Source organism: Chrysochloris asiatica, unplaced genomic scaffold, assembly GCF_000296735.1.
Source record: "Chrysochloris asiatica unplaced genomic scaffold, ChrAsi1.0 scaffold00026, whole genome shotgun sequence".
Lineage (NCBI taxonomy): Eukaryota > Metazoa > Chordata > Mammalia > Afrosoricida > Chrysochloridae > Chrysochloris > Chrysochloris asiatica.
The window spans coordinates 5006944-5021766 of NW_006408544.1; the positions used below are offsets into that span (position 1 = coordinate 5006944).

A 14823-nucleotide genomic window follows, 5' to 3' on the forward strand; every position below is an offset into this window, starting at 1 on the left:
CTCCATCTCTTGACGTCATCATCTCTGCCTCCTTCTCTGGAGTCACTGCTTCTCTGGGTAGGGTTCCGCATTCCGCTCTTCTCCCTTGGTCCCAGGGGCCTCCGCTCCTGGCCTACAAAGTCAACCACTCCCCTCCTTTTGCTACAAAACGTCTACCTTTACATTTCCAGCCCTCACAGTCAGTCCTGATATTAATTATTCACTATTGTCCCACATGAGTGCTATCCCCATCTCCTTTCATCAGTCCCACCCAGACACATTGGATGCTATTCAGTGGAGATTCTACCTTCCTCCGCACCCTCTGGATCTAGGCTCCCTCTTGAAAGCTTGTAAGCCAGTCACTTCTGGCCTTTGTAGTCCCCCACCCCCATTTTGGGTAGCCAATGTTCAAGTTGCCCATCCCTGTGTATGGAGGGAGTGGGAATGATCCTCACTGTAAAAATTTGTTCCCTCTTTTGAGCTATTGCATCCAAAGGTGTAGGTCAAGTTCATCAAATAGTATCTGATTACTCTTTTTTTCCTCTTTCTTCTTCTAGTTGAGTTCTGATCATCCAGCCATTGAAGCCAGGTCAAGTGGGTATTATTATCTGCCAGTGTGGGTATTCTTATGCATCTGCCCTCTCTTCTTATCAGCTGGACGCTTCACTCTCTATTCTAGTCCTCTGTGAATATGTCACTGACTCTGGGCCCAGGAGTCCCCAGGTCTTGCCAAACTGCTGGCCAACCAGGTTTCCACCCAGGTTCACAGGAGTCTATTGAATGTGGTTGGACTTAGCTTGCAGCTTCATTGCTGTGTTTCCCTCACTTCCCCTTATCGGTGACCAACGTGGTCACCAATCAGAGCATGTGTCTGCTCGTGTATTCCCATTGAGTCTTTTGCATTCGTTCTTACTGCTTTAGACCATTCTCTACTTTGTAGCTGGAATGATCTTTTTAATTTTTAAATCTAATATGTCACTGTTGTTGTTGTTGTTAAGTGCCGGCGAGTCAGTTCTGACCCATAGCAATCCTGAGCAGGGTTTCTGAGGCTGTAAATCTTTACGGGAGCAGAAAGCCTCATCTTTCTCCCGCGGAGCAGCTGGTAGTTTCAAACTGCTGACCTTGCGGTTCGCAGCACGATTCGTACCCACTACATCACTACCAAGCTTAAAACTCTTCTGTCACTTCTTGTTGTATATATTTTTAAAATCTGAAATCATTAATATCGATAAAAAGTCCTCTGAGATTTGATCTCTCTATCACCATATCTCAACACTCTACACTGATTCTGTCATACCGGACTCTTCAGTTCCTCACATAGGCTTTCTCCTCTTGTACCTTCAAACATGCTGTTTTCTATCTAGAATAGCACTCTCCCTCCTCTCAGTTTTTGCTTGCCTGATTTCCACTCATCCTTCTTGCCTTTTCTGAAATGCCATATATTTCACCTCTCCAACCAAGTCACATACTCCCTATAGTTCCATGTACTTTCCTTTTCATAAGACCATTCTAGTAATATTTGTTTAGTGTCTCTGTCCTTAGTTAGATCCTAAGCTCCTTGAGGACAAGGACAGACATGTGTCTTTCTTATTCATTAAGGTATGGCTGTTGTTGTTGTTAAATGCCATTGAGTCAGTTCCGACTCATAGTGACCCTGTGTAGGGTTCCAAGGAATGGCTGGTGAGCTTAAGCCACCAACCTTATGGTTCAAACTGACTTTGCAGCCCAGCACATTAACCTGCAGTGCCACACCAGACCATGGGTGGCATCCAATAGACTTCTATTGAATATTATTGAATTGTTAGCTAAGTAAGTTGATGGGTAATTAGATGGGTATCGTTCAGCTGCTAAGAACACTGGCTTTGCAGTCAGATAGAGCTGGGTTTAAAATCTCTGCTGTGAACTTTCTAGCTCTGCCACTGCATTGTTCTGAACCCCACTTTCCTCAGCAGTAGGATAGTGATAATAATACCTATCTCACACAGGAGGATTGTAAGGATTCAATGAGATCAAATATGTACAGCACTAAACCTACAACTTGACATATAATGACATTCAAGGAATTGTTGTTTTTATTTTTAAATGGGGATGTGGATACATTGGACCTTCTCATCTAACTTCACAAGATGGAGAGGAGAATCATTACCAATATCAATAGCCCAAGGCTGATTGCAATGAGGGGCAGTCAGACTTACCTCTATCCTCCAACCTTTTTATCAATTCTGATACCAGCCATGCCTCCCACAGTACTCTCTACTTCTGCTGGCTCCAATAACTTGTTGCAGTGGCCATCCAGAGCTCACAAACCATACTCACAGTTATGTATACTCACAGTTACAATTCAGAATCAGAAACAACTCAGTCAAGACAGCTTTTCAGTTGTGCCCACAGGATAGCTTCTCAGCTACACCCACAAGCAAATCTCTCTCTGGCCCTCAGCCCCTCAGCCTGGCCTCCGCCCTGCTTGGGAAAGTATTACAAAGCTCTTTAACTCCACCAGAAAGCCTCTTACCCAAAGACTCTCAGCTCTCTCACTCCATGGGCCAGAAAGTCTACCACACCATGTCGTACTAGTATCTTGGTTTCTGGTAACACTGTTTCTCTGTTGCTTCTCATCATCTGTGCCATCTCTGGTGTCTCGCTCTCTCTATCTCCTGAGGTCCAGGGACCTCAGTTCCAAAGGATATACTCCCAAATTTTCTTCTTGGTGATGTTGAGGTTCTCTTCCTTCTTCTTCTAGGATGGTAAAACTGACCAAACCCCTTGAGAGTTCCATACACTTTATTTGCATGATCTCACCCCCATAAAGAAGGTGTTCTGGTAGCATAGTGGTTATGAATCGGGCTGCTAACCTCAGGGTCAGCAGTTCGAAACTACCAGCTGTTCCGTGGGAGAAAGATGAGGCTTTCTGCTCCCGTAAAGATTTACAGCCTCGGAAATCCTATACAGGGTCACTATGAGCCAGAACCAACTCCACAGCACATAACAACAACAACAACCCCTATAAAGATGTTATGCACCTTACCTGAACTGTTAGCAATCTGTCCCATCCTCTTGGTGGCCCATACGCACTTATTTGCATAGTTCCAGCCAGTCATTTGGTAGGAATTACAAGACCATGGTTAGAAAGGCCATATAAAAGCGATCCATTGCACTGCAATTACTATTGGACAGATAATGGATAAATAGATGGTGGGTATACGTATAGATACATTAACATGCAAACTACTAAATAGATATATAGGTACTGGTGGATGGGAAGAAGGAATTCCTAGGAGCTGGAGGGGCTAGGATGGTTACCGAGTGACAAATGATTTGGATCTTAAAAGGGAAGAAGACCAGATACAATGCAAGGCCAGGCTGGTGTCAGAAAGGGACAGAACCAGGGTAGATACTTGTACTAGTATCTTACTACAGACAATACTAAGGAACCCTCACTTGTACACAGCCCTGATTTAATTGGATCCTCACAGAACTTTCACAGCCCTGATTTAATTAGATTCTCACAAAGCCCTGGCTGGGAGTTAGACATTATTATCTCCATTTCACACAAGTGGAAACTGAAGTTCGGAAATGTTAAGTGATTTGCCCAAGGTCACATAGCTAGTAAGAGGCAATTCTGTTGGATTCTGCTTGAAAGTTATGTTGTGTTTTTGGTCACTAGGAAATGGAAGCCCTTCTATTTGTGAGGGGAGTAAAGAGCTAGAAAACACGCACATACACACATACATATTCTGAAAAGTCCCAGTCTCCATTGTCATCTGTCATTAGAGTTGCTCTTATTTTTACTTTCCCCATCTTTAGTTAGACTTCAGGCAGTCAAGCCCTGCCTTTTGTGGTCTGTAGAGAAAAAAATTATGGAGCTGGAATTTATTTCTCAGACAAGTAGAGATGCAAGAATGGAACTCAGACAACAGAACTGGGACAAAATCAAATAGGCCATACCAAAGAAACAGCTACATGGTGGGAGTTTCAGATCCAAAGGTGGGTAAGTGAGGGGAGGGCTTCCAATTGAATGAGATCCTCATCCTCCATGAGACCACTAGGCTTTGCTATGAAGATAGCAGAGAGGGAGCAGCCTGGGTGGGCCCTTTTGAGTTGCCAGAACCATCCTGTTCCCAGTGGTCAGCAACTCCTAACAGAGGGGGGCAGCAGAGGGCTGAGCTGGGACCCCCAGTACTTGAGGCCTTGTTCCAAGGCAGGAGAACTGGCATCACTGGATTGGAGCCTGTCCCCCACATCACCTCTCTGCTCAGCAGGCCTAGACCTCTTCACAGCTTAGAGTTGGCCAATTCCTGTTGGTATTGTAGCATTTCAGAACGGGAAAGGGACCCTCTGAAGGTCATACACTTTGGGAGCTTCAGTCTGTAACTTGATTTCTGGTTTTTTGAGGCTCAGTCCCCGACCTTGTATACCTCTTGACTCCTTGAGCCTGGGTCACCCTGTGTAAGGCAGAGGGGAGTGTTAGGGCCCCCTCCCCTGGCTGCTCTTCTCCTACATCTGAGGATACCTGCATAGACAAACGGAGGTGGGAGGCTGCGATGGCGGTGGCGGCGACTGGGGTGGCAGGGAGGAGGTGCGGTAATGAATGTGGATGGGAGGCGGAATGAGCGATCCATCTTTGCATGGGAGGGGAGGGGGCTGCGGGTGTTCCCCCAACACACTCACACACTCAATCAGGCGCTGTCAGACCTCCGGCCGCCTGGCATTTTGGTGAAGAATCTCTCAGCTAAAAATTGTTGTCAGTCCCATTTCCTCGTTATCAGTGCAAGGGCTGAGGCAGCGCCCGGGGATTAGCAGGAGCGGCGTGCGGACGCACCCGCCATCCACCGCCGCCGATAACACTGGGCCTCACGCCTCACCTCCCCATTCATCATCTTTAGCACTGACAGCCCGTCCCAGTCCCTGTCCCCATATCCTCTTGCTTCCACGTCTCCCCACTATGTTGCTCGGTCTGGCTCCTGACCTCTCTGGGGAGCTGGTCCAAGATTCAGCCTAGGCTTCCATAACCCAGACCCACCTGTGGGAAAAGAGCTTGGCCAGCTGAGGGGGAGGGGGGCGGGTGGAAGTGAGGTTTGCACAAGGAGAAGATGCCTTCTGACAGCCTGTCTCTGGTGGGCTCCCTCTACCTACCTGTTATACTGGCAGCTGTGTTGGAACAGAAATTCCTACATTGGAAGGGTAGCGGGACTAAGGATTTCTGGAGACCTATCCAGCCTGAAATGAAGTTTCACGTTCTGGGGATTGAAGCAAGGAAGAGTCAGAGGATGCCTCCTCCAGGACCTAGGAAGAGTAGGGAGGTTGAGGGCTCATTCCCACCCCAGCAAGACCACAGCCCCCTCCTCTTGGCCATCCCCAGCAGTTTTATGGCCCGTTTTATGGCCACTGTAATGGCCCAGGTCAAAAGCTTCAGGGAGCTGTATTCTGGGAATTATGCAAACGAGGAGCAGGCCCAGGGCCAGAGTATGGATTTTATCATTAAACCTGGGCAGGCCATGTCGTTAGTGCAGTAAAACCCACGTCATGACCACAGGTCTCAATATAAAATTATAGGGAACACAGCGGGGGAGGGGAGGCAGGGGAGACACCTGCCACTCTAGCCCCTAAGAAAATGGGGCAAGATGAAGGGCATTGGCTGTGGGGTCCCTTTATGATCCCTATCAATACTATTCCTGAAGCTGGGAGTCAGGAAGAGGGCCCTTTGTCCTGATGGGGAAACTGAGGCCAAGCTCAGACAAGTTGAATATTCCTATAGTGGCAAAACAGATGAACTGAGAATAAGTATGTGGAAATACTGATTCCTGGTCCCCAAGATCAAAGGAGGGCATCTGAGCTCCAAGAAACCCCAAGAATTAGATTTGGTGTTCCAAGCTAAAGAGTTGAAAACCTGATGTTTCCATTGTAATTCAGACCTCATACAGAGTTCTCCCCTTTCTTCATTCTCTTCCCTTACCACTTCCCTCTTCCACTCCAGACCCTGCCTCAGTGACGTGTTTTAACAACCTGTCAACTCTCCCATATGCATACTCATGCCTCTGTTTGAACCTCACCTCCTCCATGGATCCTCAGAACTGGCCCCACCATCACTTCTTCCTGACCTCCCATAGTCTCTGTTCATCTCTCCCTCATACCCCAGACCAGGGCTATACTAACCGGAATCACTGATGCTCTTTTAGCTTTCCTACTCATTTATGTTCTAGAAGTCAAGAATGTGTTTTATCTCTGACCTCCAACTTCTCCTAGAATAATACATGACAGAGTCATTGTTTAATAAATGTTTGTTAGATGGATAAACAAATGAAGTTAAGTACAGGGATCCCTGACTAGTTGTGCATTTTCCCATCTGTGCACATTCCCATAAGATACGGGCAATGGCTTGAGTAATGTCTCTGGTCTCATTCATCTTTGAGATTCTCCGACTGAGTGAATTTAGGGTCAGATCAATGGTACATCTGCTTCTTTTACTCTGAGGTACCTTCCAACTGTCCTCTAAGCATCTGAGGCCCAGCCACAGAGTCAAGCACATGATTGGTAGGACTCCTTCCCTTCCTCAGAGACCCAGCCACACAGACTGGAGCTATACCTTCCCCTCTCTGGCGCTCACATAAAGCTCCACGCCTGATATCCCAGCCCTGTAAAGGTTCTAAAACAATCTGCTCTTCATTCTCTCGTCTCCTTTCCTTCCTTCTTTCCTTTCTCTTGCTTCATCATTGAGCATCTAATCTATGCCAGGTCTGTTATCAAATGTCTATAGATACAAAGATGGAAGAAATGGTCCTTGCCCACAAGAAATTCCCAGCACATTCATACATTCATTCATTCATTTCTGCCTACACTCTGCACTTTTAAGGCACAACTTAAATTTCATTTCTTTGATTAAGCCTTCTCTTTTTGCCGCTCCTCACTATGAAACTCAGAATGAATTACTCTCTCCTGTGGGCTCTTAGATGACTTAATCTGAGCATCTAGGAGAGTTGTGATTATCCTCAGTTTTATGTCAAAGAGAAGTGGGTTCTCATGCTCATCCTGAATTGGGAGTTCCTCAAACCCAGTTTTTGTTGGTTTAGCAAATAGAAATACAGGACACCAGTTAAATTTGAATTTCAGATAAATAATGAATAATTTCTTATATATAAATACGCTCCATGCAACATCTGGGGTATTTTGTTGTTGTTAAGTGCTGTCAAGCCAGTGCCAATTCTCAGCAACCCTGTATAGAATTTCCAAGGAGCAGCTGGTAAGTTTGAACTGCTGACTCTGCACCATACCTTATACTAAAAATAATATTCACTGCTTACTTGAAATTCAAATTTAACTGGACATCCTGTACTTAATCTGGCAACCCCACTCAGGCAAACATTTTAGTTATCACTGTATCTTTATCTCCCTAAAGATTCATTTTGACCCCTCTGCAGGCACCAGGTACTCCTAGTGTGGCACTGTAGGATCAGCACTGGTCTGCAAACCACAAAGACAGTGGTTCAAACTCACCAGCTGCTCCGCAGAAACCCTGTGCAGGGTCGCTATGAGTCTAAATAGACTCAGCAGTACATAACAACAACAACAAGTAGGCACCAGTAAAAAGAAGAAATGGGGAGGGAGATCCAAGCTCAATCTAAAGAACCCCTTTCTACAGTCAGAATGTCCACAGATAGGCACAGGTGTTTTAAATGACTAGATCTCCTCAATCCCACACCTGTAACCAGAGGTTAGAGGAACATTGGGTAGGACAAGTGGCAAGGGAGGGGATTCAGCCATCCCAAAGGTATTGCTAGGTAACTTTCAGGCTTTTTTCCAGCATGGGATGGTCTGACTACCATCAATGAAAGAGTTGAGAATAAGTTCAGGCTACCAGCTAACCCCAAGCCAGCATAGTAAGTATTACACCTACATGTGCTCATGTATTGTTGTTGTTAAGTGCCATCCAGTTGGTTCTGATCCATAGCAACCTTACATAGGGTTTCCAAAGAGCAGCTGCACAAATTTAGAGGGGAAGAATTCTTAATCAGTGAGACTCACAAGAAGCCAATGAAGTTATCCAAGTGAGAGAAAATGAGACCCGAACAGAGAGAATCCAGGAATATTAAAGAACAGAATGAACATGACTTGGATGTTCAATGGCTGTGGTGAGGCTAGTGAATATGGGAGAGGTGGTGAAGCAAGGGAAGGAACTAAAGTTTCTGGCTTAGGCGACTAGGTGAGTGACGGTATCATTAACAGAGTTGGACCCCGCTGAAGAAGGAGCAGGTTTGGAAGGGGTAAAAAAGCTGAAGAACTTAATTTTGAGTTGTTGATTTTCAGATTCTTGTGGGGTATATAGCATTAATGTGGATTAGGTATTTGGATATAAGACTCTAGAGAACAGAGGAGTTATCTAGGGTCAAGATAGAGATTCTGAAGTCTCTGGAGTCAACAGGGAATAGGTGGGAACTAGGGGTCTAAGAGTAAACAAGATCATCCAGCATTCAGAATGAGGAAAAAGAAGCTAAAGATAGAGAGAACCCTGTGGAAAAGTGATGAACCAGGAGAGAATGCCACCCTGGAAGCCATTGGACCCTTTTTAATTGTGAGGACTTCAAAGGTAGGGACTAGATCTGATTCCATTCAGTGTCCCCACTTCTCTGTACTGGGCCTGGTTCAGAGTAGACATCAGAAACTATCTGTTGAATAATTGTATGAATGAGTCCCTTGTCTCCCTCTGTTTTTCCGTCTCCAGCCGTGAGGAAAGGGGACACTGGATATTCTGGGTGACGGTATTTAATCAAGAGATTCTTCGCTAGAATATGAAAAATTAAGTGAGCAGGGTATGATTGCACAGAACATCAATTGTGTCCTGACAGATTTCCAAGAGGGGCCACTAGCTAAGGGAGGTGCCTTTCCTGACTACATCCTCTGAAGCTGCAAAGAGGAGTGAAGCTCATGGACTCAGTCACACCCGCTCATCCCTCCTCTGGGCTAAGAAGACAGCAGGATTAGATCAGGAGATTGAGACACACTAGATTTTCCTTGTTGGACAGCCCAGTTTATGCATCTGTCTGTTCTTCCCTCGCCAGGTAAGAAGAAGGCAGCAGCGTTGTTTGACAGCCAGGCCCCCATTTGCCCCATCTGCCAGGTCCTGCTGAGGCCCAGCGAGTTGCAGGAACATATGGAGCAGGAACTGGAACAACTGGCCCAACTACCTGCCAGGTAAGCCATCTACCAGGTCCCAATGACAGCCATCTGGCCCACACCCAACCTTAGGTAGAAAACTTAACTATGATGTCATCCATCTTCCTCCATTCTGCTTTCTTCTATGATTCTTCCTATGAACCCAGCTCAGGTCCCTCAGTGCTGCTTTTCTCTTCTTGCTCTATTTTTAGTGATGGGAGGAGGGTGACCCCTTAGGTCTTAGCCTCCAAAGAGTACAAAAGAGACTGGGAAAAGTCCACAGGCCCTGAACCACTATGCTGAACCCAGGGTGAGGTAAAAGAAGCAGGTCCTGAGGTTAGCAGCCCCATCTGAAGTTCCACCTGATACTGTCACCAGAAGAGTGAGCATTACCTTCTCAATGAATGTCAAATCTGGAAGGGGACAGTCTTAAGAATGCACTCAGGATTGCTCCCCACTGCCCCACTTCACCACACCCCCAGCTTTCTCTCCCTTACTCCTGCCTGAAGGACTGGGCTCAGCTCCTTAAGGGACTATAGAAGAGTCAGGTTATCAAAGAGAACAGAGGAGGGGTGTAAAAAATTCTCCCAAATATTGGTGGTTGAAAGCAACCCTTTTATTATGATCATGGAATCTGTGGGGTCAGGATTTCAGATGGAGCCACAAGGGATAGCTATGTCAGTTCCATGATGTCTGAGGTCTCTGCTGGGAAGACTGGATGACTGGGAACTAGAATCATCTAGAGGTTCCTTCATTCATTGGTAGTTGTTGCTGGCTGTTGCCTAGGAGCTCAGCTGGAATTGTGACCAAAGCACCTTTCCATGCAGCCTGCATTTCCTCATAGCATGGTGGCCTCAAGGAAATTCAACTTCTTATATTGCGGCTTAGGGCCCCAAAGCAAATGTTCCAGTCAAGGAGACAGAAGCAGGAACACCTTTTATAACCTAGCCTCCAAAATCATTTATTATTGTCTTTCCCACTGTACTCCATTGCTTAAAGCACAATTAGCTCATCCAGATTCATAGGGGAGGGGACATACATCCCACTTTTTGATGGGAGGAATAGAGTGGCAAGGTCACATTATATTTGAACATGTAGGGTGACAGATACTGTTGCAGTCACCTTTGGAAAACACAGTCTTCCACAGGGCTGAACAGCCTGCCCCACTATCTGCCATCCCCACCCTTGGTTCGCTTTGGGTCAGCAGACTTGAGTGATAGTCTCTCCTTCTTCTTCTCACCTAATCCCTCATGCAGTATGCAGGGGACCCAAAGGTGAGTCAGAAAAGATTCCTGCTCTTAGTGATTCATCTTATGAAGGTGAAGAGAGTCAGGAAATACAAACCCTGAGGGACAGAGGTTGCTATTTGGGAAGAAGTGGTATGTGGGAGTATCAAAGAGACACTAAACCTAGCACAGGGCACAGGTGTCCTGAGGGAAATGAGTGAAGGCAGATGTATTAGTTATCTATTGCTGTGTTAGAAATTACCCTAAAACTCAGTGGCTTAAACAACAAAAATTTACTCCCTCACAATTTTTGTGGGTCTTCAATTCAAGAACAAACAGCTTAGTTGGGTGGTTCTGCCTCAGGATTGCTCATGAAGTTGCAATTAAAATGTCATCCAAGACTGCAATCATCACAAGACTTCACTGGGACTAGAAGATCCATTTCCACAATGATTCACTCACATGGCTGTTGGTAGAAGGTCTTACCATTTCCTCAATACATAAGTCTCTCCATGGGGCTGCATGGATGTCCCCATGACACGGCAACTGACATCCCTCAGAGCGAGTGATAAAAAAGAAAATAAGGAAGGCAACATCTGCCCTCACCAAAAATTTTAAATAACATTTTATTTTGAAACAATCTTAGACCTACAGAAAAATTGCAGAAATGCTACAGAGAGTTTCCATATACAATGTCACCATCTTGTATAACCTCAGTACAATTACCAAAACTGAGAAATTAATATTAACATAAAACTACTAAAATAATCTATAGATTTTATGTTTTCCTTTTGCCACCAATGTCCTTTTTTTAAAAAAGGTATTTATTCTTTAAGATATTGCAAATGGAATTGTTTTCCGAAATTCCTTTCTTGGTTGGCCATTGCTGGTGTGTAGAAAAACAACTGATTTTTATGTGTTGACCTTGCAACTTTATTATAATTTATTCACTGTAGTAACTTTCTTGTGAATTTTTTGTTGTTGCTGTTGTTGAGTGCTGTTGAGTTGGTTCTGACTCATCGAGACCCTAATTAAGGTTTCCAAGAGCAGTTGATGGGTTTGAACTGCTGGCCTTGTGGTTAGCAGTCCAGTGTTTATCCTGCAGAGCCACACCAGGGCTCTTTGGGACTTTCTATGTGTAGGATCACATCATCAGCAAATAGAGATAGTTTTACTTTTTCCTTTCCAATTTGGACTCCCTACGTTTGTTTTCTTAGCCTGATTGCTCTGGCTAGAATGTCCGGTACAATGTTCAATAGCAGTAATGACAGTGGGCATCCTTGTCTTGCTCCTGATCATTGAGGGAAAGCTCTCAGTCTTTCACTATTGAATATGATGTTCACTGTGAGTTTTTTATGTCCTGTGTCATGTTGAGGAATTTCCCTTCTATTCCTAGTTTTTTCAATGTTTCTTTATCATGAAAGGTCACATACCTTTTCTGAATTGATGTGATCATGCTTTGTTTTGTTTCCCTTCATTTTATTAACAGGTGTATGACAATAATTGATTCCTCCCTTCTTGCATTCCTGTGATAAATCTCACTTGGTCATGGGGTATAATCCTTTTAATAAGATGTTACATGCTGTTTGCTACTATTTTGTTGAGGATTTTTGCATCTATATTCATAAGGAATATGGTGTATATCTTCTATCTGACTTTGGTATAAGAGTAATGATGTAATGCCTTTTATGACCTAGTCTAAGAAGTTACACCCTGGCACTTCTGCTACAGTCTCTTCACTAGAAGCAGGCCATCCAGTCTAGCCTAAACTTGAGACAGAATTATGCTGTATCTCTTGAAGGGAGGAGTCTCAAAGAATTTGTAAACTTACTTTAAAACTACCACCATAAACTATGCTAGTGTGGCGCTGTAGGATAAGCACTGGACTGCAAAGTTGGTTTGAACTCCAAGGTTAGCACTTCAAACTCACCAGTTATACCTAGGAAACTCTATGCATACTTAACAACAACTAATAATAATAATAATGATGATAATAACAATCCTTACATCTCATTAATTCATTTAATCTTCACAACAACTTTCTAAGATGGCTCCTGATTATCACTCCCATTTTACAGATGAGGAAACTGAGGTACAGAGGAGTTAAGTGAGTTCCCTAAGGTTGCACAACTAGTAAGTGGTAAAGACCAGATTAAACCCAAACAATGTGACTGCATGCTCATGGTCTTTATCTTCCCCTTCAATTGGCTGGGGATTAGCCTGGCAGAAGCAGAGAGGGAAACAAACAACGTTCTAAAGTTGACTTCTATATCAGAGTTCTCCCAGCCCTGGAGGGTTGTAGTGTAATTCTTCCCTTCAAAAGGAATGAAGAAGCAAAGCAGAGATGGAGGGACCTGTGGAGCCTTGTTAAGACAGTGTTCCCCTAAAAATCTAGAGAAAGGAGCCCAGAACTCTCCTTATGCCCCTCAGCCTAGTCCCCATGGCCCCACACTGTACTGTCCAGGGTACCCACTCTGCCTGTAGCCTTGCTCCACCCCTACCCATGCTCCTGCACCCATCTCTCAACCCCCACATCCTCCAGAGCATCCACATCTTTGCCCCGCCCAGGCCCACTTCTCACCAAGAACCCCTACATCTGCTCCACTACATTCACAGCTATGTCTTTCGTCCCCCCATTTCATACTCTTCACAAATGGGCCCAGTCCAACACCCCCTCCCCCGTACGTGCACACCCTGTGCCCCGGCACGCCCCCACTCTCCTCTCCTCTCCAAGCCGGTGTCTGACAGCCGGACAGAGGGATCTGCACAGCAAGTGAAATTCCCGTCGGATCGATAAAGCCGAAGCGCTGGCGGCGACGGGTCGATGGTTTTATCTGTCTCGGGCCCGCCGCGCCCGGCGCGCTGACAGTCCGACCGGCCAGCAAAGGCGTTCAAGGGCAGCCGCGCCCGCCGCCCCCTCCCCTCGCCGCCCTCCCCTCCCTGCGGCCGCTCGCCCACTGGACTGCGGGCTGGACCGACCCGCCGCCGCCGCCCTCATGATTTATCTGGATTTTTAATTGGAAAAAATTTGCGAATTAATTGATTTCAGGAACTTGCCAATTAACATTGTAATTGGGTGCGTGATAAATTCCCAAAGAGTGTGTCAGCTCCCTCCGGGCTGATGGGCTGGTCACATGGGCAGGTGGGCAGCGAAGAGAGCGCCCCTTTTCTTGGCTGCCCTTGCTCCTCCCCTGCCCTGCTTTCAGGGAGGCAGGAGGGAAGCCAAGGAAGTTGGGCAAGATGAGGCACCTTCCCCCATCCCCACCTTGGGTCCCCTGAGTTGAGAGGAGGCTTAGACCAACGGATTCACAGATGAGGAAACTGAGCCCTGCAGGACAGAGCTGTGTGTGCATCATTCACAGAGTTCTGAGCAGAGCCCAAATAAGGGCATCGTTTATCCATGGTAGTTAGCTGAGATTTCCTCCCTAACTCTCCTAATCTCCCATCTGTTCCCGTTCCCTCTCTTACTCTCCCCTTGCCTCGGTCCCCACCCTATTCCTGCCACAGTCCAGCCATTTCCTGATTGTGTGGCTGCTGCTGCCAGGGCACCCCGCCATTGCCCAAGACCACCCCTCTCTCTCACCTGAGAAGCTCCTCAGGTGAACCTGGTATTCTGCCTTATGCCTTCTTCTGTACAAAGCATAGGACCGGATCAGGCTGCTATTTCTGACACAACCTGAGGATTTGCAGGGATCTTCCAGTTCCCAAGCTAGGGCTGTCTGGCCTTTCACAGACACAGGTTCAGGTATAGATACATGAAACGCCTAGGTGAGCATACAAACACCCGTTCTAACAAACACATATGCGAAAACAACCACCTTCCCATAATGCATTTCCCCCAGGCATTTGGACATTCAGAAACAAGAATAGTCAGAACTCCCAATGACAACGCACTTTGATCTATCAAAGCACTTTTACATTTGAAATCAGAGGGTCCACCCAACTTAGACTTTCCACACACCCTCCCTCACACCACTATTTCCAATGTTGTTTGTTGTTAAATGCCGTCGAGTCAGTTCCGACCCATAGCGACCCTGTACAGCGTTTCCGAGGGTGTCAATCTTTACGGGAGGAGAAAGCCTCATCTTTCTCCCGCGGAGCGACTGGTAGTTTTGAAACGCTGACCTTAAGGTTTGCAGCCCGATTCGTAACCACTATGCTACCAGAGCTCCTATACTATTTCCAATAGACCCCAGGATTTTACTAATTAGAGCCAAGAGGGCACAACTAGATCAAGGACAGATTATGGAAGCTCTTCAGTGGAGCTATGTCCTAGATGTAGTGAGGGAATGAGAACATCCACGAGCCAGCACAAGGCTGGATCAGAGAGAGCTTAGTTATAGCAGAATCACTCTGGAAACCAGTGTCAGGAATGGGTTGAAGATAAGAGTAGAAGCAGGGAAGCCGGTGAGCAGGTTGGGCGGGATCCAGGGAAAAGAGAGGAGGTGACCTGGGACAGTGTAGTAGCAGT

The 14823-nt window shown here is 46.0% G+C and overlaps 1 protein-coding gene across 1 annotated transcript in view; it reads left to right on the top strand.

Annotated features, from left to right (window-relative positions):
* Positions 1 to 14823, top strand: part of RNF220 (ring finger protein 220) — a 345043-nt gene that overhangs the window by 296290 nt on the left and 33930 nt on the right. Inside the window, exon 2 of the mRNA XM_006839689.1 lies at positions 9033 to 9165. Coding sequence (XP_006839752.1) covers positions 9033 to 9165 — 133 coding nt within the window. The remainder of the gene's footprint in view (positions 1 to 9032; positions 9166 to 14823) is intronic.